Genomic DNA, 24,536 nt, shown 5'->3' on the forward strand with positions numbered 1-24,536 from the left:
TTTAACCACCCTGTCTGATTTATTTAGAACCAGATTTTTGAAAGGACCTGTTTGTCCTGCAGGCCCTTGTGGCCGAGGAGATAAGAGACGTCACAAAGGCCTTTGAACCAAAAAGCTTCAATGACAAGTCAAAGCGACCTTTAATTTCCCTCGTTTAATTGAAACCTAATAATACCCCTTCCTTTTTCTGGCTGCCCACCAGACAACTCCCGGTTTGTTTGAACCTCTTTGAGCCTCTCTGTTTGTGATGTTCCCGCCTTTACATGCTTCTCAACACATTTTAGCTGTTAGTCTTTGCACCCCAACCTGTCGCTGCACCCTCCCACTCCAGGCCTATTTTGCATGGCAACCCTTTGGTGGGTCAGCTGCGACCCTTTTCTTCCTTCATGTTGAATTCTAATGATTTACTTTCAAAGGAAAGCATCTCTGAAGCTCCTTTATCAAGTGCTCAGACCAAAGGAGGCAAGCTGCTGACTGACACCCACTCTGACTGCTTCTCTTCCTCTTAACATGAGCGCTGAGAGGATGGAGGCAGACAGACTTTTGCTTTGTGACCAGATTCTTCAAGTTTGGACCAAATGATAAACAAAATACACAGGTAAGTCCTATAGAAGAGGAAGATGTTAATATAATAAATAAATTATTTTTTTTTAACTAAGCTTTAAAAATACTAAATGATCTCCAAAGAAAGTTGTTTGTATTGTATTAGAAATATCTGTCATAAGTTGTTTTACTACTGTTGTAATATTTGACAGTATTATGCATTGAGTTATTTAAATTTTTTCAAAACACACATGACCAATAACATTTGTTCTAGTTTTATGTTGGATTTTTATACTAGTCAAAATCACAAAATGTGATTTTTTTCGGGGGGAACAAGAAAAATAACCTTAGGTGCTAAGAAATACTTTTGTTCCCAATTATTGAGTAAAGTTTCTAAAGACTATGTTTCTATTGTAGATACTGTCAAACAATTTACTAAGTTAAACACATGTTTTTGACTTTTTAATGTCATTTAGACGTCACATAAAGCCAAAACAGATGCAGTTAATATTTTCTTTGACAATCGTTTAATTGTTTGAGAATTTCCTCATTTCATTTTTCCAGTTCTTCATTTACCAGTATCCCAGGTCAAAAATTTGCTGCAAATAAAGGTGGAGAGTAAACGATATAATTAATAATGTTTTTGTTTTTTTTTCAAGTGATTACTAATGTGAGCAGTTTTAAGCTATAACTGTTTAGTCTTGATTCTGGTCTGGGTCATGGCCCATTCCTTAAGCAGGCGACACCATAGACAGGTTGTCAGTCCATCATGGACAAGAAGAGAAAACCGAGACACAGAACGTTGCAAACCCTGTTTCTGACAACCCGAATGGATTTGAGCCCAAACATTTTAGATGAGAAGCAGCATGTCTTTCCTCTGTTCACGCATCGGTCCTAAAAGAATGCTACTGATGGCTTAGATATACTTACTCCCATTATTTTTCTGAAATGCAAGGCACTTCATTGAAACTGTCATTCATTCACAGAGGAGGTAAGCTACGTTTGTCTTCTTCGTCATTGCTCAAGTTATAACTAATAACCAAAACAGTCTTCAAAGTGCAATCAAAGCAATTTGAGTTTGTATTCCTTTAGTTCATTATGAAAGAAATAAAAGATTTGACCTTTTCACAGACATTTCTTAAACCCATGTGTTGTGTTTCAGCTCTGCTAAGATATCATGAGGCTGATTTTGGTTAAACCCACTAATGCAACACATCGTCTTGATTCTACGGGGGAAGTCTTTCAAGATGGAGGTCACACACGCTGTACCTCAGGTGGTCCTTCATCTTTGACAAAGGCTCCAGAGGGGAAGCCCCACTCTGGAAGTTCAGCTGAATCTCCTTCCACCACACAGAGGAAGAGTATCTTTTGCCTAGCGTCATCGCCCCAACAAGGTTCCAACGCAATCCAAAACCAAAGGGTTTCAGAGCAAATGTCACCATTGAAAACCCAAAACCTAACACTATCGCAGATTGGTGATCAGGACTGGCTTCTGCTCTGTGGAAGCATTGGAGACGAGCGGTCATCTACAGAAGAAGCAGGAACCAGTATGGAGCAGACAAGCCACAATGAAAGATGTGGTTGTCCCTGTCCGAATGCCAATAATTGCTCAGAGACTTTGAGTGTTCAGTCAAAACACAACTCCATTGCAGCCCCAAGCTGCCTCTCCTGGCTTACAAATCAAAGAAGCCCATCATCCACAGCACACAATAAAACGTTCTCTCAAGGAGCCCAAACTACTAACACTGACCAGGTATTACCACAGCAGACTAACCAGGGAGAACCATGGAAACCCCAAACAAATGCCCCCAAAGGTGCCTTCATGTCTTTGGACTCAGATGGAATAAATGCACAATCGTGCAATCATTTCAAATTCAGCAACAGCAGCCAAACAATTGGTCCAAATCTATTCAACATTCCTATCAACTCCTCCGACCCCACCAAGAGAGCACTACCTCATCCGGTTTCCAATGAAGGCATCAATTGGAGAGAGATCTTTGGTAAAGAGCCTGTGTTGGTTCAAACCACAAAACATGACTGTGCTACACCTCCTGATCCAACTTTGAGGTCCTCCGGGGATCCGTCTTTTCTCCCCAAGTTGCACCATCAGCCTCACAAAGCTGTAAGAGGCTCCCCGTGGAGGAAGAGGTCACCTACACCAGTCTGTAACAAAAGTGTGCGGTCCTTCTCCATCAGCCAGTGCAGCTCCCTCGAGAACCATGATTTAGTCCAAAGACCAAGAATAAGCCAGGTACAGGTTTTTTCTATCTATGGCAGAAATTCTTTTTCTGTTTATAAATTTTTTTTCTTATTGGCACAAATATCTAGAGTAAAGGGGTCCCTAATGAACCTAAAATTTACATTTACTACAAACGTATCTCATCAAATGGATTTGATTGATGTGGCAATAACAGACCCCTTAAAGCCAAAAAAAGCAGAAAACACTAACAAAAACTAAATTAATAATAAGTACTACACTTTGTAACATTTTTAACTAAAATGTTAATTAAGAATAGAAACTAGAATTTGTAAGATGATTATTTGATCAAAACAGAAAACAAATATATATAGTTTACTTTAACCACAAAAATGTCTTGTTTGCATTTTAAAAGTTAATGCAATGAAACCCCCAATGACCAGTGAAAGAATAAAAAAGATTTTAAAAAAAGTGCTGTTGAGTTTACTGAATAAGGGTCAGTGGAGTATACCGAGAACATGAACAGAAAGTCACTTTTATCCGATCAATTCTGAATAAGGCAGTTATGTTAACCTTTGTTTTTCTGAGTGTCTTTTATTCTGAAACAATCTGTATCATATTTTTTTTATTTACTCTTTGACCCATGAACTCCATACAAGCACCTATGAAGGTAAAATATACAATTTTTTTTCTTCTGCTATACATGTGCTGCCTGCTTCCCAACGCCGACTCCACAGACCAATCCTCAACATCTTAACGGGTCTAAAGTTTCCCTTCTTAAACAAAGCCCTCAACTTCCTGAGACTTTGGAAAGTGAAGATATCCTTAATGGGGAAGCAATACTAAAGCTAAGTAGCCACGCTTCTTTAAGCTCAAGTCTTACAGATCTCCAGTTGAGCCAGCCACCTCTTCAACTACTCCAGAGCGCGATCCTCGAGGACGCCTTTTCTAAAGTCACCCGGGAGGACTCCAGTAAGGCCAACAGTGGAAACATGGGTGAAGGCAGCATGCCAGCACAGAAGAAGACCAAAGACTTCAGCTACCGACTGGGCCAGAGGAAAGTTCTTTTTGGGAAACGCAAACAGCTGAGCGACTACGCCTTGGTCTGTGGCATGTTCGGCATTATTGTCATGGTCGTTGAAACTGAGCTGTCCAGAGGAGTTTACACCAAGGTACAGCAGATCTTTTTATATGTTTTAGTCAACAAACAAAGAAGGCCATATTAAAATAGGAACCTTGGCATAGTCTAAATAGAGATTTAGCATTAGGGACTATACTGTCATTTCCCCTCCAGTTAAACTGACTGAGATTGACTACAGAAATTTGAAAACGTAAACCCTAAAAAAATAATTAAAACAGGAAAAAAGAGAGAAATTCAACAATGAATGTTGCCCACAATATTAGGGTCTGATTGTAACGCTCGTGCTTAAACCTGGTGCCAGGAAAATCAATAGGTTTTTTAACATTTTGCAAAAAAGCTATTTCTAATTCTGCATAATGCACTAATAATTTATAGCCTATTGTCCTTAAAGAAAATAGTAACTCCCTTTGTTTTGCTAAACAAATTGTTAAATAAAAGTCAGTATTGCTGCAGAACTCTATATTCATTTGCATCTATTTAAATTTGGATTACCAATGAGGTACCTTATTTCCATATTAACCATGCTTTTGCTTTATTTCTTGCCTTTGTGTAGGAATCCATGTACTCCTTTGTACTAAAAGGCCTGATCAGCTTTTCTACTGCAATTCTTCTGGTACTGATTGTGATGTACCACGCAAGAGAGATTCAAGTAAGCGAGGCTCAAATAGGAAATATTCTTCGCCTATGTGCATCCACCAGTGATTATGTTTTCAGACGAATCATCTTTTACAGATAATGGATGGTTTTTGGAGCATTATCATAAGTCAACAATGTAATTACAGTAATGTAAGTCAGTTTAAGGGTTGCTTAGACTTGTATAATCTAACATGATCCTTTGGGTTAGCTAAACAAATCATGTCATCGGTTGATGGTAAAACCACATTATATTCATTAACAATCTGGTGGGGATGCGGTTAGTGCATGACAGTATCCCCTATAAGCAGAAACGTTTACGAGCTGCTTTGAAACTTTCTGTGAAGAAATTCTGTCGCGACACACGTCTGATTTCTGACGTAACTTTGGCTTTTTGTCTATTAGCTTAGCCCGCAGATCCCTCTCATAGCAGCTCAGCTCGAAGCGGTCCTCCATATCACCAAATTTCGTCCAAACGAAAACGTTTTAAGTGTGTATCCCATACCGATATTATGGAGCCAACGCTGGATAACTCTGACTTAGTGTAATTATTTGGCTTAGAGACACAAAGGAAATGTTTCTGTGGGATCTCTTGTTATTATACCATTCGCTGTACACTCCGCTATTGTTCAGAAACTGTTGACTAACGGATCACTGTTGCATAGCAACAGCTAACAGGAATCAACGATGGTGCGTCATATCCAGACCAAAATGGTAGCTCCCTATAGTTTATGCCCTAAGGTATAAAATTGTTCTAAAAAGTCCTTTTAATGTGTTTTTTTCATAGAAAGGTGCACATATTTTGTTTATTGGTAATACATTATGGAATTGTTTTTCTTATATACCTTTTCACTACAGGTACCTTTTAATATATACTATATATTAAGAATAACTAATTTTAATAAATGTTTATATACCTCAATCTTTATTGTTTCTGCAGCTCTTTATGGTTGACAATGGGGCAGATGATTGGAGGGTAGCCATGACATGTCAGCGGGTTCTCTTTGTGGTGCTGGAGCTGCTTGTGTGTGCTATCCATCCTATCCCGGGTCAGTACGTGTTCACCTGGACCACTCAGCTCAACTTCAGCTACACGTCTGAGACGGATGCTGACGTCGACATCTTCCTCTCTGTGCCCATGTTCCTGCGTCTCTACCTCATTGGGCGGGTGATGCTGCTCCACAGCAAACTGTTCACAGACGCGTCTTCTCGTAGCATCGGAGCACTCAACAAGATCAACTTTGACACTCGTTTTGTGATGAAGACGCTGATGACCATCTGCCCTGGCACAGTCCTGCTTGTCTTCAGTGTGACCTGTTGGATCATCGCTGCATGGACTGTACGTGTATGTGAGAGGTAAAGGCCTAAAAAACGTTTATTTGTTCTTTAGTGGTAGATTAATTAGGCCACACCAGATTTATATTACTTCTCGATCTGTTGGTTAAGTTGACATGATCTCTCACACTTACTGTGCAAAAGCAGTGTGCACGGTAACGAGAACAGATGATATGTGAGCAGTTTCAGCTTGGGGAACATTTGGGTTCTTCTTTTGCAATGCTTGTTAAAGTGTGTGTTATTTGGTGCAGCTATTTTAAGTATTGCACACAACGCTGCATCTTTATTATAAAAGATGAAGAAAAATACAGTGCCAGTGCGTTTGTAGATAATTCCCAATCAAATAACTCAAAGTGACTATTCGCTCACTATCTATCACAAATTTTGTTGGGTTTGCTTTTGTTAGTACAGCTAACTCGAGTTTTGGACATAAAGAGATTAATAAAAGATGTATCAAAGCAGTTTTAAAGAATATAATAATAATCACTATGTTTAAAGTTCAAAAGATATATTTATAATTTTGCATTTGTGCCTTCAAATATCCTCCTGAACCCATTTTTTTTTTTTTTTTTTTTTTTTTTCTAAAGCTTTAACAGCAACTGTTAAAGTGTGTGTCTGTGCCACCAGGTATCATGATGCACAGGAAGTAACAAGTACCTTCCTTGGTGCAATGTGGCTGATCTCCATCACCTTCCTGTCCATTGGCTATGGTGACATGGTACCTCACACTTACTGTGGAAAAGGAGTTTGTTTGTTAACAGGAATAATGGTGAGAAACATTACGTGATTATTATACAACCTGGGATGTACCAAAAAAGAGGAAGTTATAGACATTATTATCACTTTGCTCCAACAAGTTTTGGAGGTGTCCAGTACATCTCAATCATAAGAGATTTAAATCCAATGTGCACCAAGAAGGGATTGTGTAAAAGTATCTGAAATGTCTCTACAGCTTAACACTGGAGTCTGGGAGCATGGCCTTGAATTCTCTGCTATCATAACGCAATAATTAACTTTGACGAAGGCTACAAATCTCTTTCAGCTACCAGTTACCAATAAAAATGTCAAACACAAAATGCCTTTTCCAATTCTGCAGTGTTGCTAATTATGGTTCTCCTCCTTCTCCACAGGGAGCAGGTTGCACAGCATTAGTGGTGGCTGTTGTTGCAAGAAAGTCCGAACTCACCAGAGCGGAGAAGCACGTCCATAACTTCATGATGGACACTCAACTCTATAAGAAGGTCCTCTCATTACTCACAGAAACAGTGATACATTCAAATATATAATTATATGTGCATATTTAGCCAATGTGTACATTCTCTTGTAAATGAATATAAAAGAAACGTAACACTTTACAATAAGGGTCCCTTAATTAATGTTGGTGAATACATTATTAAACATTAAATAACAGTTTGATCATAAGTTATTAATAATTATAATGTATTACCTAATATTAATGAACAGTTAATGCATTAATAAGCAGTTAATTAATGTTAACTGCAAAGCGCTGATTAAAACATTATTAAGCATTTGTAAAAGTTACCTAATTTAATTACTTATCCTTATGTATGCAAACTTCATATGCAATAATTGATTTGTGAAACGTAATAACGTCTAGAGTAATCATTACTTATGCTCTTTATTAAGTAAAGTGTTGCGTAACATTAGCAACCTTACACAAACTAAAAAGCCAAAAAGCATATTACTGATGGCTAGCTATGGTTAAGTAATGCTAATATCACTCTCATTCATTTAGTAGGGTTTGTGTCAGGTTGCTAATGCTAATGTAAACACCATAGGTAAATGATTAATAGAAACGTATTACATTTTACTAAGTGTGCACCCATAAGAATAGTAACATTATGTAACTTTTATGTGTAGTAGAAATTAATTAACAGTTCATTAATGCATGAACTGATTTGTTAATTAATGTTAGGTAATACATTAAAATGATTATTAACATATTATGAACTGTTAATTAATGCTTAATAATACATTAATTAATATTGATTAAGGGACCCTTATAGTAAAGTGTTACCAAAGAGACATATCTGGTGCTTGATTTCCATTGTGCGTTCTTGCTGTGGCGTGTATTCAGCACTCTGTTGCTTTTGCAGATAAAAAACACAGCAGCAAATGTGCTGAGAGAGACTTGGCTCATTTATAAAAACACCAAGCTGGTCAAGAAGATTGACCATTCAAGAGTTCGCCACCATCAGCGTAAATTTCTACAAGCAATTCATCGGTAAGTATCAAAGTCACATCCGCTGTGAGACTGTAACCCTGCAGGTAATAGATGGAATGGAACAGGTGAGTTTAAAGACAAACTGTGTCCAACAATGTTTTAATTTGGTACCCCCCCCCCCCCCCCCACCATCACCCCAACCCCCATCCCCTTATGTTTTCCTGGTTGTAATTTGGAACTTCAGACTTCGGGAAGTCAAACTGGAGCAAAGGAAGTTGACAGACCAGGCGAACACAATTGCTGATCTTGCAAAGGTTTGTATTATGCATTATGCACTGTTGAAATGTCGAGTACAACTTAAAAGTACATTTAAAAAAAAAAAAAAGGATCCAATTACTATTGTCACGCATAAATGAATTGAGGTTTAATGTCAACAAGCAACAAATGAGAAACAATTGTACTTGAATTATACTGCTTGAATTACTGTCTTAACTATTAGCTTCCATTAGTAAAGTGATGCAGCTGTAAACAAACCTTTTTTCTGTTTGAAAGATAATTATTCATTGGTATTAACAAACTAATATAAAGTCATTTGAAGAATGTAATAATTGGCCTGCCTCTCCTGTATGTCAAAAAACAATGGAATGCAGCAGCAGCAGCAGAAACTGAAAATCTGAGAGACTCTTGAGGTGTAAAATCCTTTATTTAATACAGGGATGTCATGTGGACGCGTCGTCATCAGGACATGATTAAAACAAGTCAAAACAGGTGTTTATGTGCCGTGCAAGAGAGATCATGTGACCAAAACTCATCAAAAAACATACATAGACATTACATTTATTACATTAAACAATAAATATATTGGTAATAGCTATTTACAAGATAGTTATCTACCTCATTATACCAATATGTTATATTTATCATTATATAAATATTATACACATAATTGTAGACAAAGGAGCTCATCAAGTAGTTTATATTAATATATTATATTTATCATTAAACTATTTTATCTTAAGTAGCTCATCAAATAGTTTGTTTTAATACATTATGTTTATCATTGTAAAAAGATATATATATATATCATTGTAGATTAAATATCTCATCAAATAGTTCCTATTAATATATTCTCTTTATCATTATAAAAAGGTTATACATATCCATAGATCAAATAGCTCATATTAATGTTATATTTATCATTATAGAAAGATTGCTATATACAGTATATCATTGTAAATTAAACAGCTCATCACAAGGGGACAAAAGGAAAAACAACACATTCGAATGTATATTATTGTTTAACTGAGGATTTGTCATACTTTATTAAAAACGTTAGAGATTGTGGAATAGAACTTTCTCTCTATCACTAAGTTGTATGAATCTATAACATTATCATCAACTTCTACTTCAGTGTAATATTTTCATGTTGGTTCCAAGACTCAGAACATGATGTACGACCTGGTGTCGGAGCTGCAGCATCGAAGCGGAGAGCTGGACCGCCGGATCGTTGCCCTGGACGATAAAGTGGACTCCCTACTTCAAAGTGTGCATGTGCTGCCTGGTGTGCTTTCACAGGGGATAACAAAGCTACAGAAGGATTTCCTGGAGGACTTGTCCTGCCGTGTCCACTTTCTGTCATCCTCGCTGAGCTCCAAGTGCTGCTCTGTGCCCGCCGGGCAGCTTTGTCAAAAATCCATCATGTCAGACACACCATTCAGCTGATTCAGCATTTGTCATCAGCATAAAGCACCAGTTTCCATAACAGAAAGGCCATTAGTGCATCAACTGTTTTTTTTTTTTGGGGGGGGGGAATTACACACAAATAAACATTCTTACATTAGGTACAGAATATACATTCACTGTAGCTATAAAATAAAAATCTCTATAGAGGCAGGAAGTGTCTTTTTCTGATGATGGAAAAATAGCCAAAGGCGTTTACGACAGACTGAAAAGCAACTCCCTCAACTTATTTAGTCAAAATCAATCTTTTTTGCAGTTATAAAACTGTTAAGTATTGTTAGATGACACACCTTAAGATAAAAGCTGCTTGAAATTCAAAAAAACTGAAAAAAAAGTAGTGGTCTTGGGGGGGAAAAAATACTTTTTGATGACAAAACCTATTGGTTAAAAACAGGAAACTGAAGCTGGAGGTTAAAGGCTCAACAGAAATTAACAATTGAAGACTGTGGAACTGATTGGATGAAGCTGAATTTGTCCTGCATCACTTTTTAGACATTTGGAAATAGGTTCACATCATGAAAACACGACATCAAGCACATGTATACACGTATGTACCACAAACATATACACTAATCAATGCTAATTCTGCATTACTGATGTCCTGTAATGGGGAAATCACAGAGGTGGTTAACTAAAAAACATGTTTTATCATTGTTAACAGTCTGTATAACTTACCGGCTTTTACCTCGTTTTTTTTTTTTTTTTTTTCAAAGATCATTGAGTTTTTCCAAATCATCAAAAGCCCCTGATTTTATATTGAACTGTATGAAGTTACATGTATTATTATTCTGAATAAGTAATGTTCACTTCAAATAGTAGTTTCCTAAATCCTAAATGTACAAGTAGATTTTTTTTAATCTATTTTGTCTTTTATTTCTTTCTTTTTCTTAATTTTTTCTCATGTATTTATTTTGTGAATTTGGTTGCATTTGAATCACTATGATGTAAATTATTGCCTCAGTTTTTTTTGTGTTTTTCATTTATAATTAATATATATTTTTTTTATCTTTAAGCTTATTCAATTAAATTTAAAAAATGTTATTGCATTTTCATTTAGTGTGCATATTTCTTTATGTGCATGTAACCCCCCCATCAACAAACTATACTTGGTTTTCTCTGTTAAAATTGATTTCCTAGACTTTGGCCTTAAACTTAAGAAAAATGTTTGTTATATGTTTCAGTCCGACGTAAGCAAGATGATAGGCAGCACATACAATAATGTATGATCAGCAGCACTCATATAGTAAAATATTGTTTTTAATTTTAGGTTTAGAAAACTTTACAAATAAAGAGTTTTTTCTGGCCTGAATGTGTGTATTATTGATTATTTAAATAAATATTCTAAATTTATTTACAGAAATTTAAGGCCTCCAATAATAATAATAATAATAATAATAAAAGTCACATGAAAGCAGGGTTAAAAGAATGACAGAAGGTTTACACAGAGGTGCCCAAGTTTTTTTCCCTATATTAGTCCAGTAGCAAAAGAATTATGCAATAAAGTACTTAAATGTTTCCCCCAGATAAATGTGCAGATATTTTGTCAATTGGTAATACATAAATTATATACAAAACTAGTACAGGTACTTTACGTCATACAGTAGAAACTGTAATTCCTGTGGCATTTAGGGCAAGAAATTAAAATAAATGATGTTTAATTGAATTGAGCATTATGAGGGAATCCTTGTAAAATGTTCTCCCTTGTATCCAAAAGGTTTTAGAAACACTGGATTAACAAACATCACATACTCGTTTATTATACATGTTTGTCCGACAGTGATTAGTCAGTTAGTTCTCAAATGATAGACTGCATGTTATTGTTATTGATAACTTTTCCATGATTGTGGAAAAATGCCTTAAAGTACGTGATATATTAGTATTTCTGAGCTTGTTTACTGGGATACTCCAGCTGTCTGGAAGGGGGCCAGACCTGCGAGTAAACTATGAAATCTCGCGATATTTATCCCGAGGCGAGCCCTACTCACGAGATTGCCATTTCGCGCGCTGAAGCTAAGCGCCAACCAGATTTTTGACGGACAGGTCTTGCAGCCAATGAACTTAGCGTAGTGGCTCACTGTGAGCCAATGGTGAACCAGAACCTCTAAAGTAGGCGGGACGTTGAAGTCTTAAAGAATAACTCATTGATCGCTCTTTAACAAGGTTTAGAGTTGGTCGTGCCAAACTATCAAAAGATACAGGAGGAAACGTGGAAGTTATTCTTTCAACGGTGTTTTCTTGTTTTCACTTGGACAAACAATAAAAGGTAAAGCTAATCTTTTCCCTCTTAATTCCTTAACTTTGATAATGGAAGTCCTTGATGTCTTCATTCAGCAGCTAGCTTAGACGCTAGCTAACTTGATAAAGTCCTGCCTCGTTTTCTGTTGGCTCCTTACACCAACTTACACAGTCAGCCAGCGAAAATCCAACAAAAATATTTAAACTGTTCACTCGTCGATGCACTTCAATGGCTTTTTGTAGCACTTTATACATTTGACTATGCACGTAATGAGATATTTCTCCGCGAATGTAAAGTTTTATGTTGTTTGCTGGCTGCGTGCATTGCTGTGAGTTGGTGTTAAGCTTGGCGGATTGTTTAGAATAACAATTACGTATTATGTATCACAATGTCGTCTAACTTGTGGGACAAAAATAATTAGCACTACATTGCTGTAGTTTTATGATGGATCTAAAACCCGCCTCTTGCCTGTTTCCACCTTCAGCGCTTAAGACAACGATTCTCAGCATGTTTTTGTTTTTCTGCCATTCTTCATGATTTATATGGTGATATTTGGTGTTTTATTAAAACCATGAGTGAAACCGGTTTTACTTCAGAGTTCATACTGAAAAGCACATTAAATGCAATATTTTTTTATTTTATTTTTTTAATATATCCTTACGGAATTATTCTTTCTGAGTAAACAAATGTGCATCTTATTGTTTAATAAAGTGTTTTAAGTCCGTGTATCTCATGTTGAGGCGTGTTTTGTGGCGGGGGGCGCTTTGTTTGCTAGCGCTCCCTCGCGTCCGGATGTGCTTTGAAAAGAACTGGGCGTGGCCTGTGGAGTTTCCCGCACTGTATTCAAATGAGGTTCTTCCCTCTCTTTTTCATCCTGCCTAGAACTGGACACTGTCATTAGACTGAGGAGAAGGATTGGTACATTTATACATGATTTATATACAAACACTATGAACTGTTAAGCCAAATCACGGTTTAGGGCAGGGGTTTTCAACCTTGGGCTCGTGACCCCATGTGAGGTCACCTGAAAATAAAACGGAGTCGCCTGAAACGTCTAGTAAGAATAAAATTAAGTAATGATTAAAATTATATTTATTTTTATTTATCTCTTTTGCACAATAAAAAATGAATGCATAATATCACATAAATAGACATACAGTGCAGGAAGAGGCAGAAAGCTCAGAGCTTACTTGTGTATTATTCTTTTTCAAATGAAAACACGTTCATTAATTGTGACACTTTGTGTTGAGAGATTATTATAGAGTAACGAAACCCTAAATCCACTTTTTTCTGCTGAAAATAAATGCATTTTGGTTTTATGTAATTTTATTGATTGATTCTAGTCCAACTCCTTATATTTTAGTCAAAGTATGAAATCCCAACCATTTTATTTTGTCATGCAAGTGCAAAAAAAAAAATCCCTATTTTCTCATGCTCCACATTTGTTACTCAAAGCTCCATATTTTGGAGCCATCACAGTTTCTGTAATAGATACTTGATGATAGACAATTTCAGTGCATATTTGTATATGACATGTTTCTTTTTTTCTCCTTTTATCATATGCAGCTAGATTAAAAAATGCCCATGACTTTTATTGAACCAATGGTAGAATTAGTATCAAGTAGTAATAGATCTTCTAACACTACACTACTACAGTGCATTTCAGTAAGATAGGTCAGAAATAAATATTGCAGATGCAATATGATAGAATCAGATTTTGAATAATTTTTTTTATTACAAGTTCCAAAAATGAGATTACCTAAGAGCCATTTTGTTATAATTCACTTGGCAATATGTTTAATGCCAAATGTTTCTTGTGTAGATTATGATTCAGCTTGGTTTTGATATTGGGATTTTTAAAATTCTAAGTCATTTATTTATTTTTACGCAGGGCAGCTGCAATGTGGATTCAAGTGCGCACAATGGATGGGAAGGACACTCATCGAGTGGATGACCTGTCCAAACTCACCAAGGTGGACGAGCTCCGTGTAAAAATCATGGAGCTTTTTAATGTGGAGCCAGAAAGGCAGAGGCTTTTTTACCGGGGCAAGCAGGTGAGGCAGCCACGGATACATGGTGTGGCAACTATTATTGTTGTTTATTAAACTTTATACAGCCTGTGACTCTAAAAGCTGCCCATTACGTTAATTATATTAATATTTTTGTAGTATATAAGTATATGTATTTTTATCCAATCAGATGGAGGATGGCCACACCATTTTTGATTACAATGTGGGCCTAAATGACATCGTTCAGCTCCTTGTCAGGCAGAAGACGCAAGATGTGAAACGCAAAGAGAAAGAGGCGGAGCTCTCTGACTCTGATTCAGGTTGTGGTTCGACACAAAGCGAGTCTGATAAGAATTCCACTCACGGGGAGGTGGAAGCTCAGGCTGCTGGAACCTCTGCCCAGACGGGAGAGCTCGTGGACCCTGGATTTGGACATTTCAAGGTACGTTTATTAATTGTGACACTTAATGTGTTGAGAGATTATTATTATAGAGTAACAAAACTTTAAATCCATTTTTTTCTGCTGAAAATAAATGCATTTTGGTTTGATTTAATGTTATTGATTGATCCTAGTCCAACTCCTGATATTTTAGTCAAAGTATTTCAATTTGGTGTATTTTCTTGTAAAAATGTAAGCGTGAACTGGATATTACAATCAAATTTTGTTGTTGGCTGAGAATGGTGGTTTGGGATGTTTTGGTGGCTTCTTACATCACTGTTTAGCCCCGCCCCTCCTATAAAAATGAACACTTGTGGAATAGAGGTTTAGTGAGTACTGAGTAGGTAGTTAACATAGCTTAGATTGTTCTTTGTCTATTTTATAGTATAGACTCGGCGTGTCTGAACTGCTCCAGGAGCCTCACCCATAATCGAGGCAAACCCTGGTGTTTAGTTACTCTTTAAGGATCAATAAATTATATTCTGCTCCATTATGTTCAAACTGATGTAGAGATTCCCATGTACCAATTTAAATGGCAGAATAATGTAAAAACATGCATGAAAATATAGCTTCAGCACCAGTTGTAATAATTTGTTTTCTGGTTTGTGTGTTTTTGGTTTTTTTTAAAGCTCATTGAAATGTCTTTTGTGTGTCTAAAGATCAATGAACTGGTTGATGCCAGAGACCTAAACATGGGAGCATGGTTTGAGGCTCAGATCGTGAATGTGACCAAGACGCCAAAGATGCCCAAAGAAGAAGCTGAGGCTGAGCCAGCCGAGGAAGTTCTTTATCATGTCAAATACGAAGAGTAAGAGTCCTTTGTCCTCATAATTTTTAGCCTTTTTCCAGAATTAAAAAAACAAAACAACCAACGTCACCCGTTCCGTCGCACATTAATGAATGAGTATAAAACTGTTTGGGCTTTGAACTACAATATGACAATGAGGCAGTAAGCAGTAGGGCTGCCAACTTGGGTCGTTTAGTCGACTAATTGGTCGATGCCGTTGTGGTCGACCAAGATTTTCATTGGATGACCAGCAATGGTATCAGTTTCAATATTGTAAAAAAAAAAATGCAATGCATAAGGATTAAATATCAATATAATGTATTTAATGCCTAAAAATGATTCTATGTCCAGCAACAGCTGTGTGTGAGTGCGTGCTGCGCTGCAAAAAATAAAAAATAAAATGTGGGGCTTCAGCTGACAACAGGCTTGAAACACAAGAACATGGATTATCCTGATATTTGATACGTGGATTATGTAAATGGATCCACTGTCCCTGGTGCCGCGGGACACACTGCACACCTGTGTTTGATGTGCGTTTGTTTCCCCGTGCGCTGATCCGATGTTGACATTGTTTATAAATAAAATCAGACTTACCACTAAAACAAACATAAATATGTCATTTGTATGAGGAAAAAATAAGTTTTAATTGTCAGTTTCAGGTCGAGCTCTGAGAAAAATACCTAACGTCTGTCTGAGATGTCTGTGTCAGTTTTGTTTTGTCGGGTTCTGGTCAAAGCTTGAATACGGTTCATATCATAGATGGTCTGTGTTTAAAAGCAAATCAACACCAAGAAACGCCAAAACAAAAGTATTTGTCTCTTTTTCTTTCTTGTTGTCATCCTCTGCACCTGCTCATTCATTCTCCTTTGTTTTTTTTTTTGGTCGACTAATTGCTACATGTGCCTTAGTCTTGGTCGACCAACCATTTCCTTGGTTGACTACAGCCCTAGTAAACGGTGTATATTACGCAACAGAAATAGTTTAAACACCAAAGATTTATTTCCCCTAAAGCTACTTATTTAGTTTAATGTTCACAGCGAGCTCACTAAATCTTAACATACTGGCTTTTGATTACAAAATATTTGTGTGGTACTTGTTTCTCAATAATTGGGTTTTTATAATGTTTGGTGTATGATAAACATTTAAATTGTATCTGTTTAGGGACCTCAGTTACTGCTTAAATGAATGGGGCTGTAAATCCTAATTGCATTGAAATATTATCAGTTAATCTTATTTGTACAAAAGTTGAACAACTGGTAATTCTTAAACTTAAAGGATAATATTTGGAATATATTTGATTATATGCTAACATATGGCTGCTGTTAATCATTCTCATCACACAATGTGATTATTTCCATATTGTCAAGGTCATGGCTTACTTGTATATGAAATTAGCCAAACATTAACCTAAGACCTTTATTGTAGGCACACTATATGAATTGTAAAATAAAAAAATGCTACGGTAAATGTCCCTAAATCTTACCAAGATCCCAGAGTATTTAAAATGGCAATTTATTGTTTATACCATAGTAACAATCTCGCCAATTGAATTGCACATAAAGGACTTATATTGGGTGTTTTTGTAATTCCTTCACTGTCTTTATGTACCTTAACCCATACCCTAACCCATTAGTAAAATACCATTTCATGTTATATCTTCATTAGTTACCCAGAGAATGGAGTGATTGAGCTGCTTGGCAAAGACGTCCGTCCACGTGCTCGTACAGTGTACCAGTGGCACCAGCTTGAGCCAGGTATGGTTGTCATGGTGAACTACAATCCAGATGACCCGAAGGAACGTGGCTACTGGTATGATGCTGAGATCCAGAAGAGGAGGGAGACCCGTACTCAGCGAGAGATTCATGCCAAGATCATTCTGGGGTAGGAATTTTGGTGCTTAAAACAGGAATTGTCATGAGTGTTTAGGAAAGGGCTCAGTTATTAGGCCGAAATGTAAAAAAATGGAAGTCTTATTCTTCACCGATTAATTATGGCTTTATCCCTCACTTTTTTTATAATTTTCTAAATGTTCACCAAGTCCACTGTGTCTTTCTTTTGCCTGTAGTGATGCTGGAGACTCTTTGAATGACTGCCGTATATTGTTCCTCACTGAAATTTACAAAATAGAGGAGCCTGGTTCTCCAAGTGACCTCCCATCAGGATCTGAGAGTCCACTAAAAAGTAAGTGCATTCCTTGGGTTTGGGCATTGGGATATCTTTTTGATTTAGTAAATTTGGTATCTAAATTTGTTATACAAATGTGCTTCACTCCAAAGGATCCAATGGCCCAGAGTGTAAACACTGTAAGGATGATCTAAAGAAAAACTGCCGCTGGTGCAACTGCAACATCTGTGGCATCAAGCAGGACCCTGATAAGCAGTTGCTGTGTGATGAATGTGACATGGCGTACCACACCTACTGCCTGAACCCACCGCTCACCACCATCCCAGATGACGAGGACTGGTCAGTAGTTTTATGACCCTTCTGGTGTTATATCTATTTAGGAAATTATCTCATATCAACAATAGATCAATAACAGCTTTGGTGTCCTGCTATATATATATACATACACACACACACACACTTATTCATGTATGCCATTAAAATTCTGAACTTAACCTTCTGATCAATCGCATGTCTTCAGGTATTGCCCAGGTTGCCGTAACGACAGCAGTGAGGTTGTGCGAGCTGGTGAACGGCTGAAGGAGAGCAAGAAAAAAGCTAAGATGGCCTCTGCCAGCTCCTCCAGCCAGCGGGACTGGGGAAAGGTGATTGTCCTTATGTTCACATGTTCATTCTTTTTAGATTGAATAGCTATATTATAAATGTAGTGTTTAATGCCGTTCTTTAAATATTGATGGTTGTATCTCCCTCTGTCTTTGACATGCTCTGTTAAGATTTGTGAATTTTTCTCCCCTCAGGGAATGGCGTGTGTTGGTCGAACCAAGCAGTGCACTATTGTCCCGTCCAACCACTACGGCCCGATCCCTGGCATCCCAGTAGGTTCTCTGTGGAAGTTCAGAGTGCAGGTTAGTTTCATTAAATGATACATTTCCTTAAGCAGACTGTAAAAGTTCCTGTTGAAAACATTGTTGGGAAGTTTTCAAAATGCCAACATTGGTTTGGATTATTACGCTTTCTAAGAATCAATTGCGCAACTTGCAGTTTTATGTAGTGTCTGGTATGTTTGATGACCGTTAATAACATGTGTTAATATTTTCTAAACTTAGGTCAGTGAATCTGGGGTCCACAGACCACATGTCGCTGGGATTCATGGCAGGAGCAATGATGGCGCATATTCTCTGGTGCTAGCAGGAGGCTATGAGGATGATGTGGTATGTGCATGTACTTTTAATTGTTGTAATTAGAAATAGCCTTTTAACAACTCTTATTTTAAATTCTTTTTTTCAAGTTTCCCAGGAAAAAATTCACATTGGGTTGTGTGATATTTGTAGCAGTTTTGGTAACATTTTACTTGAAGTTATATACATAAGGCTGACATTATTTGTCATTAGCATGAATAAGGTGTCATTAAGTGTTGTTTGCTAAATTATGACACCTTTCACTAAATTGACACCTCCGGAGCTATGTTGGCATTTTTTGGGTTTGGTGGAGGGATTATTGTGGTTAGGGTACAAGACCCAACACTTCACGCTAATGACAGGTGTCATAATCGTTTTGCACACAAAATGTTCCATTTGTGTAATTGAATCTTTTCTTACTGTAGGATGATGGCAATGAGTTCACGTACACTGGCTCAGGAGGACGAGACCTGTCAGGAAACAAGAGGACCGCTGAGCAGTCGTGTGATCAGACCCTTACACACATGAACCGGTACAGCACTGAACAACAACACCATTATGTCAACCCGCATCGACATAATTGGATTTTGTGCTGGTTTGTGGTCTGCTTTGTTGCTTTTATTCATCTTATGTTTTTGGTTCCTCAGAGCACTCGCTCTTAACTGTAATGTCCCCGTCAATGACAAAAATGGAGCTGAGTCCAAGAACTGGAAGGAGGGTAAACCTGTTCGAGTTGTGCGAAATTGCAAAGGACGGAAACACAGCAAATACAGCCCTGAGGAAGGAAACCGATACGATGGCATTTATAAGGTAAGAACTTTGTGCAGGAAAGCTTAAGTAACAATGAATTCTGAAATTTGTATCAAAACTGTGTGATTAAGACCAAATGTGCTTCACTACATTTAATGTAAATTCTGTCCTTTTCTCTCCTTAAGGCCAATTTTAAAAAAGCTCTTTTACTTTTTTTCCCGTGCAGATTGTAAAGTATTGGCCAGCCGAGGGCAAGTCTGGGTTTCTAGTGTGGAGGTATCTGCTGAAACGGGATGATGACGAGCCTGCACCATGGACCAGAGACGGAAAGGAACGAATCAAGAAGCTCGGCCTCACAATACAGGTGGAGCTGAAAACAGTCTAACAAACATTTACTTATCCCTTGGCCGCCACCCGCCAATTAACCCTCTGGGGCCTAAGGCGTTTTTGCTGTTTTTTCGTTGCGTTTGATTTTACCTTTATATTTCATATAAGGAAATCCATAAACCTTGCTTGTTTGGTATCATTCTTTTCAGGACAGCCCCCCCAAATTTGACTGTGAAGTATTTTCATTAATATGGTATACTGTATTAACAGTGGATCTAAAACCACTATAAAAACTCAAATTCGAGTGGGGAAAAGTTTGGTTTTTTTTACTATAAAAGTCACAAACATTTTTAACGAATTATTTTTGTTGCTTGTTTAGCAAATCTAAACTATATATTTCAAAAACGTATATACAGATGAATAAAAACAGTAGCTATTTACAGTGAAATGCAATCAATGTCTCAGGCGATTTTGTACAACTATTTACAAAAAAAGTATGAATCACAAATACAGGGAAATGCAAATTATTTGTGCCTCATTGTGTTGGTATTAGACACTACACTCCAATCTCACTCACTACACTCTAACTAAACAGTCAAATCACAGTAATAATCACTATTATCTCAAACTCTCAACTCACCCTCTTTCCCCGCTATATGTGGACATTATGATTGGACAATGGTATCCTTCTTCTCAACCAATAGGAAAAAGCTATAATGAGTTTCAGCATGGTTCTTTCTTGCTGCACAGCACTCTCGCTTTCGTTTAAGACGAGCTCTGCAGCGGTCTTCCTGCACGGAGCCTCGCGTGCACATTTTCCCTCATAACTCCACTTGTATTTGGCCTAACATCATGATTTAAAGACTTTCAACACGGGTTGAAACGAAGATCCAAGGATGCTGTGCTTTACCGCTATTGGCTCTTTAAAAAGATCATGTGATCAGGACGCGCCGGCGCATTCGTCGGCCCCAGAGGGTTAAAAACAATAGAAGACGGTGTAGTCTTAGCAGCGGGTTTCATTAAAGCTATCCTGTATCTGAAAATTATTGCAATCTTAACTTTGTTGAAAGTTCAGAATTTTTAAATGTTGAATAGAGGAAATGTTGGAGGGTGTTTAAATCCATTATAATCTACTTTTGTGTAAATGTTCATTGACTTGGTTGCAGTATCCCGCCGGCTATCAGAAAGAGAAGGAGAACAAAAATGAAGTGGATGAGGAAGAGGAGGCGGCGGCAGCAACTCCCAGCAAGGCAAAAAGGAAGAGAAAATCTCAAAGCAGTGGTGAGTGTGTCAGGACTTTATTCATCACATTGGTGAGGGTTGCCACTTTAAATTTTTTAGAAGTCCTCATGCTCATTCGCACTTGAACATAACATTTGACACAGATTTTTAGCCAATTCACTGTTTTTATCGCTACAAAAGTATAAATCTTTGGCTGCTGGTAGTTGTCCTTTTGTTCTCTATAAATCCAGAATGTATAAACATGCATTTCAATTTTTTTTTTCCTTTCCCCGCCTTAGAGTCAGCAAAGTCATCACCAAGCAAGACTCCAAAGAAAATCAAGGTTGAGGTCTACAAACTCTCCCGGGAGCAGAAAGGTCTCATCAAGGATGACGAGACGAATAAGAAACTGTGGGATGAGGCCATGGAGTCTCTGTCACTGGGACCGGTGAGCGAGGACACATTTGCATCTTTCAGATTAAGGCAAATGTAGTTTTTTTTTTTTTTTTTTTTACTTGTCTGCACATGCTGTCAAAGGTCAACACCACAGGAAGTGCAATCATTATGAGACAGCAATGCATATTTTATTGCAATAAAATACATTGATTTATTTTATTGCTTAATTGTGACCATCACCAGCCCTCCCTAAGGTAGGGTAAGAAATCTTTTAGTATAGGGAGGATATAAAAAGGGAGAGCAGTGTTACACCTAAGTGGAGGGGGAAGGGGAGGGGAAAGGGAGCAGGGAGGAGAGACTCAAGGCAGGAAATAGAAAAGGTGGGGAAGAATAGACTGTTTTGCAGTGAGGGTGAGATGTGAGGTTGTAGAATATATTGTGCTTATTATGTTGTGTAATCCAGCCAGTATGGTGACAAGTGTGAAGCTTAGCTATAATGGTGGTGGCTGTGAACAGGGGGAATAAGTGAATGGTAGTACCTAAAGCAGGTATTTGGGATTAACGTGTCTAAGGTTAAGCCCAGTATGAGTTTTATCCCACATCCCAAGGCGTGCAAGTGCATCGTATACCAGTATATGTGCAAAAAAAAAACGCTACTGCAAGCCCAGGAACTGCCCTGGACCCGCAGATGCAGCCAGGCCAGCAGAAAGAGCGGAGGCCAGGGAGCCCCAGTAACTTCGGGATCTTTGAGCTTGGACTACAAAATAAAAGCGAGAAATACAAATGGCGGATTGCTCGAAGTGTTGGGCCTGGAGTTGATGTCCTAATTTGGCAGTTCCGCTGCAAATACTGTGATGTTATTGTTCAAAAAACGTAATAGAGAATAGAAAAATTTAAACAGATTGAAAAATATGACCAAAACAGAAAAAAAAGATATCAACGGAGCACCTGAAGAGACTAATTTAAACTTTTCTATACTTCTAAACACTAAGTATACAACAAAATGCATTTAAGGGCTAAAAAAAGTGGATTTAGCATGATATGTCCCCTTTAAATAAATATAAAATATACATTTTAAAGCACAGATTACAACAATAAAGCAAACAAATCTGTGGTTTTACATCTTCAACATATCTAACTAACTTTATATTTCATGAAACATGTTCTGTCCTAAGTTCAGAGAGTGTTTGAGAAGTGCAGTCTACATGTTTACAAGAACAAAATTAAAAATAAAATACTTTCAGCCTTTGCAATTTGCGATATCGCAAATGCAATTATTCGTTCAGCCCTAATATATACCGGTTTTTATTTTTACTCCATGTTCTTTTGCTTATTTGTTTTTAAACTCTTTTGCCCTCCATGGATGGACCCCATTTCATGATTTTTTTTGTCCAGAGAGGAAAGGAATAGTAGTACGTAGAGCTGGATTTTAATTTGTGCATTATTAAGAGAAAACACTGTGTAGTTGTAGTTGAGGGTTTTCATGTTGAAAAAACTGTTAAAATACAAACAGTGGAATGTTTTGATTTATTTGTTAAAGTTTTTATATTGTGACATCAGTATGTTAAATTGAGATTTATTATTGAATGCATAAACATTTATTACCACATAAACACACAGACAATTGGTAGCATTGAGTACAGGTACTGATTCCCTGGTACCATGTGTTGGAACCGTATCAGTTTGAATGTGAAAGGTACCAATGCATCACTGTCAGAATAAGATGGGTCATACAACTCATGTTTTCTGATTTTTTTTTTTTTTTTTTTTCCCCAGAAATTTTTGAGCAAAGTTGAAGAGGTTTTTCTGTGCATCTGCTGCCAAGAATTGGTTTATCAGCCAATCACCACCGAGTGCCAACACAATGTCTGCAAGGTAAGAGAGACCCACCAATGAGCTGGGTTTATACAGTTTGGGATATTTAAATTACATTATTTAAGGTCCTAAACAGCATTTTGGGTAGATTTGCCTGTAAATCCATGTCCTGTGATCATGCCTTTGTATGATGGTTATAGACCAGAATGGCTCAGTTGCTGCAATGTGTGTGTGGAAGTACTGATGTATTACTTTTTTATGACTTCTAGGAATGTCTTCAGAGGTCTTTCAAAGCCGAGGTGTACACCTGCCCTGCATGCAGACATGACCTGGGAAAGAACTACTCCATGGCTGTCAACAAACCTCTCCAAGATATTTTGAATCAGTTTTACCCTGGGTACAGCAATGGCCGATGATCATTGGTTCAGTCGACTCAGCCCTCAAAGAATCACAATTTCAACTGTAAGGGCATTCTCAGCACAGCCGATAAAGAATCAGTTTCTTAATATATTCTCCAGATTAATCTTAATTAAAAGTACAATATTTGTGGACTTTGAAGCTTCATTTTTACCAGGAAACTCATATTTTGGTGTTTTTTTTTTTTTTTTTGAAAGTTCTGTTAAAACTGCACCGTTACTCATCAATACTTTAATTTTTTTTATTATAACTTTGTTCCATTAACCAATGCTGATGTCATCTTAAGGAAAAGTCTGCTTTTAGCTGCTTTACATTTCTTTCGTTAATAGGTGTTCTTAAATAGTATTTCCCAATATTTTGCTCTCATGTTGACTTTCATTTTAGAGCAATTTAGCTTTGGGAATTTAATTGGTTCATTCGCCCCAGCATTTGTCAGTTAAATGAGTAACAAATGTGATGGTTACTCTGAGCTAACAAGGGAGACTGTCACTAAGAGACTTTGAACTCTGAAGTAGGTAGCTTGAAGTATAACCGTTAAAAGTTGATAGAATGCTGCAGCGAAAAGGAGGAATAGCGATATGAGTTAAAAACTGGGAATTCAGTGTCATTGATTTGGTTCACCCTTCTTTTATTAACGCTTACTTGTCTAAAGAAAAGGCAGTGTTTAACCAACTAAGATTTCCATAGGGCTCCTGTCAGTGTAGCTCTGTAGATATTCCATACATTGTAACCGTAGAAATTTGTATTTTTGAAACCGTTAAAATCCCCAATCCCATCTTGTTGTAGTCCATTGCCTGCTTTTCTGTGTGTAAATGGTGTCCAGTCTACCTTTTGTGTCTCTATTGGTCTCTAAAAAAAAAAAAAAAAAAAAAAAGAATGTTGAATTGCTTGCATCCGTTGTAAATTTCAAAAGCTGCCTCTTCGAGTAATCATACTTCTAAAACCTTGTTATTAACAGCGTTCTACAAATGCCTTTGTAATTGAATAAGTGGGGAAATTTATAGAGCAGTGTGCCAGCACCTCCACTGTTTGGCGATAGAAATTCTTGACTGGGAAATGTATA

At 37.2% G+C, this 24,536-nt stretch overlaps 2 protein-coding genes across 3 annotated transcripts; both read left to right on the plus strand.

The window, feature by feature from the left end:
* The first annotated feature begins 410 nt into the window (after positions 1–410).
* LOC114461487 (small conductance calcium-activated potassium channel protein 2-like) lies at positions 411–10,515 on the plus strand. Its single transcript, XM_028443584.1, has 10 exons — positions 411–598; positions 1,706–2,794; positions 3,478–3,912; positions 4,435–4,530; positions 5,455–5,870; positions 6,477–6,618; positions 6,980–7,090; positions 7,967–8,094; positions 8,279–8,348; positions 9,472–10,515. Exons 2-10 carry the CDS (start codon positions 1,721–1,723, stop codon positions 9,754–9,756), a joined length of 2,757 nt encoding a protein of 918 aa, XP_028299385.1. The 5' UTR covers positions 411–598; positions 1,706–1,720; the 3' UTR covers positions 9,757–10,515.
* Positions 10,516–11,881: 1,366 nt separating this feature from the next.
* Positions 11,882–24,521, plus strand: uhrf1 (ubiquitin-like with PHD and ring finger domains 1). Of its 2 annotated transcripts, none has more exons than XM_028444014.1 (17): positions 11,882–12,037; positions 13,902–14,064; positions 14,210–14,461; positions 15,118–15,266; positions 16,911–17,126; positions 17,311–17,426; positions 17,522–17,708; positions 17,890–18,013; positions 18,167–18,274; positions 18,476–18,580; positions 18,973–19,079; positions 19,195–19,357; positions 19,524–19,661; positions 20,791–20,905; positions 21,145–21,293; positions 23,018–23,116; positions 23,326–24,521. In XM_028444014.1, the coding sequence occupies exons 2-17, from the start codon at positions 13,912–13,914 to the stop codon at positions 23,470–23,472; spliced, it is 2,328 nt and encodes a 775-aa protein (XP_028299815.1). In that variant the 5' UTR covers positions 11,882–12,037; positions 13,902–13,911; the 3' UTR covers positions 23,473–24,521. The 2 variants fall into 2 exon arrangements, with proteins under 2 accessions (XP_028299815.1, XP_028299816.1); XM_028444015.1 differs by having other exon boundaries at positions 13,907–14,064.
* Positions 24,522–24,536: the final 15 nt, after the last annotated feature.

The sequence above is a fragment of the Gouania willdenowi genome, chromosome 4, assembly GCF_900634775.1.
Source record: "Gouania willdenowi chromosome 4, fGouWil2.1, whole genome shotgun sequence".
Classification (NCBI taxonomy): Eukaryota; Metazoa; Chordata; class Actinopteri; order Blenniiformes; family Gobiesocidae; genus Gouania; species Gouania willdenowi.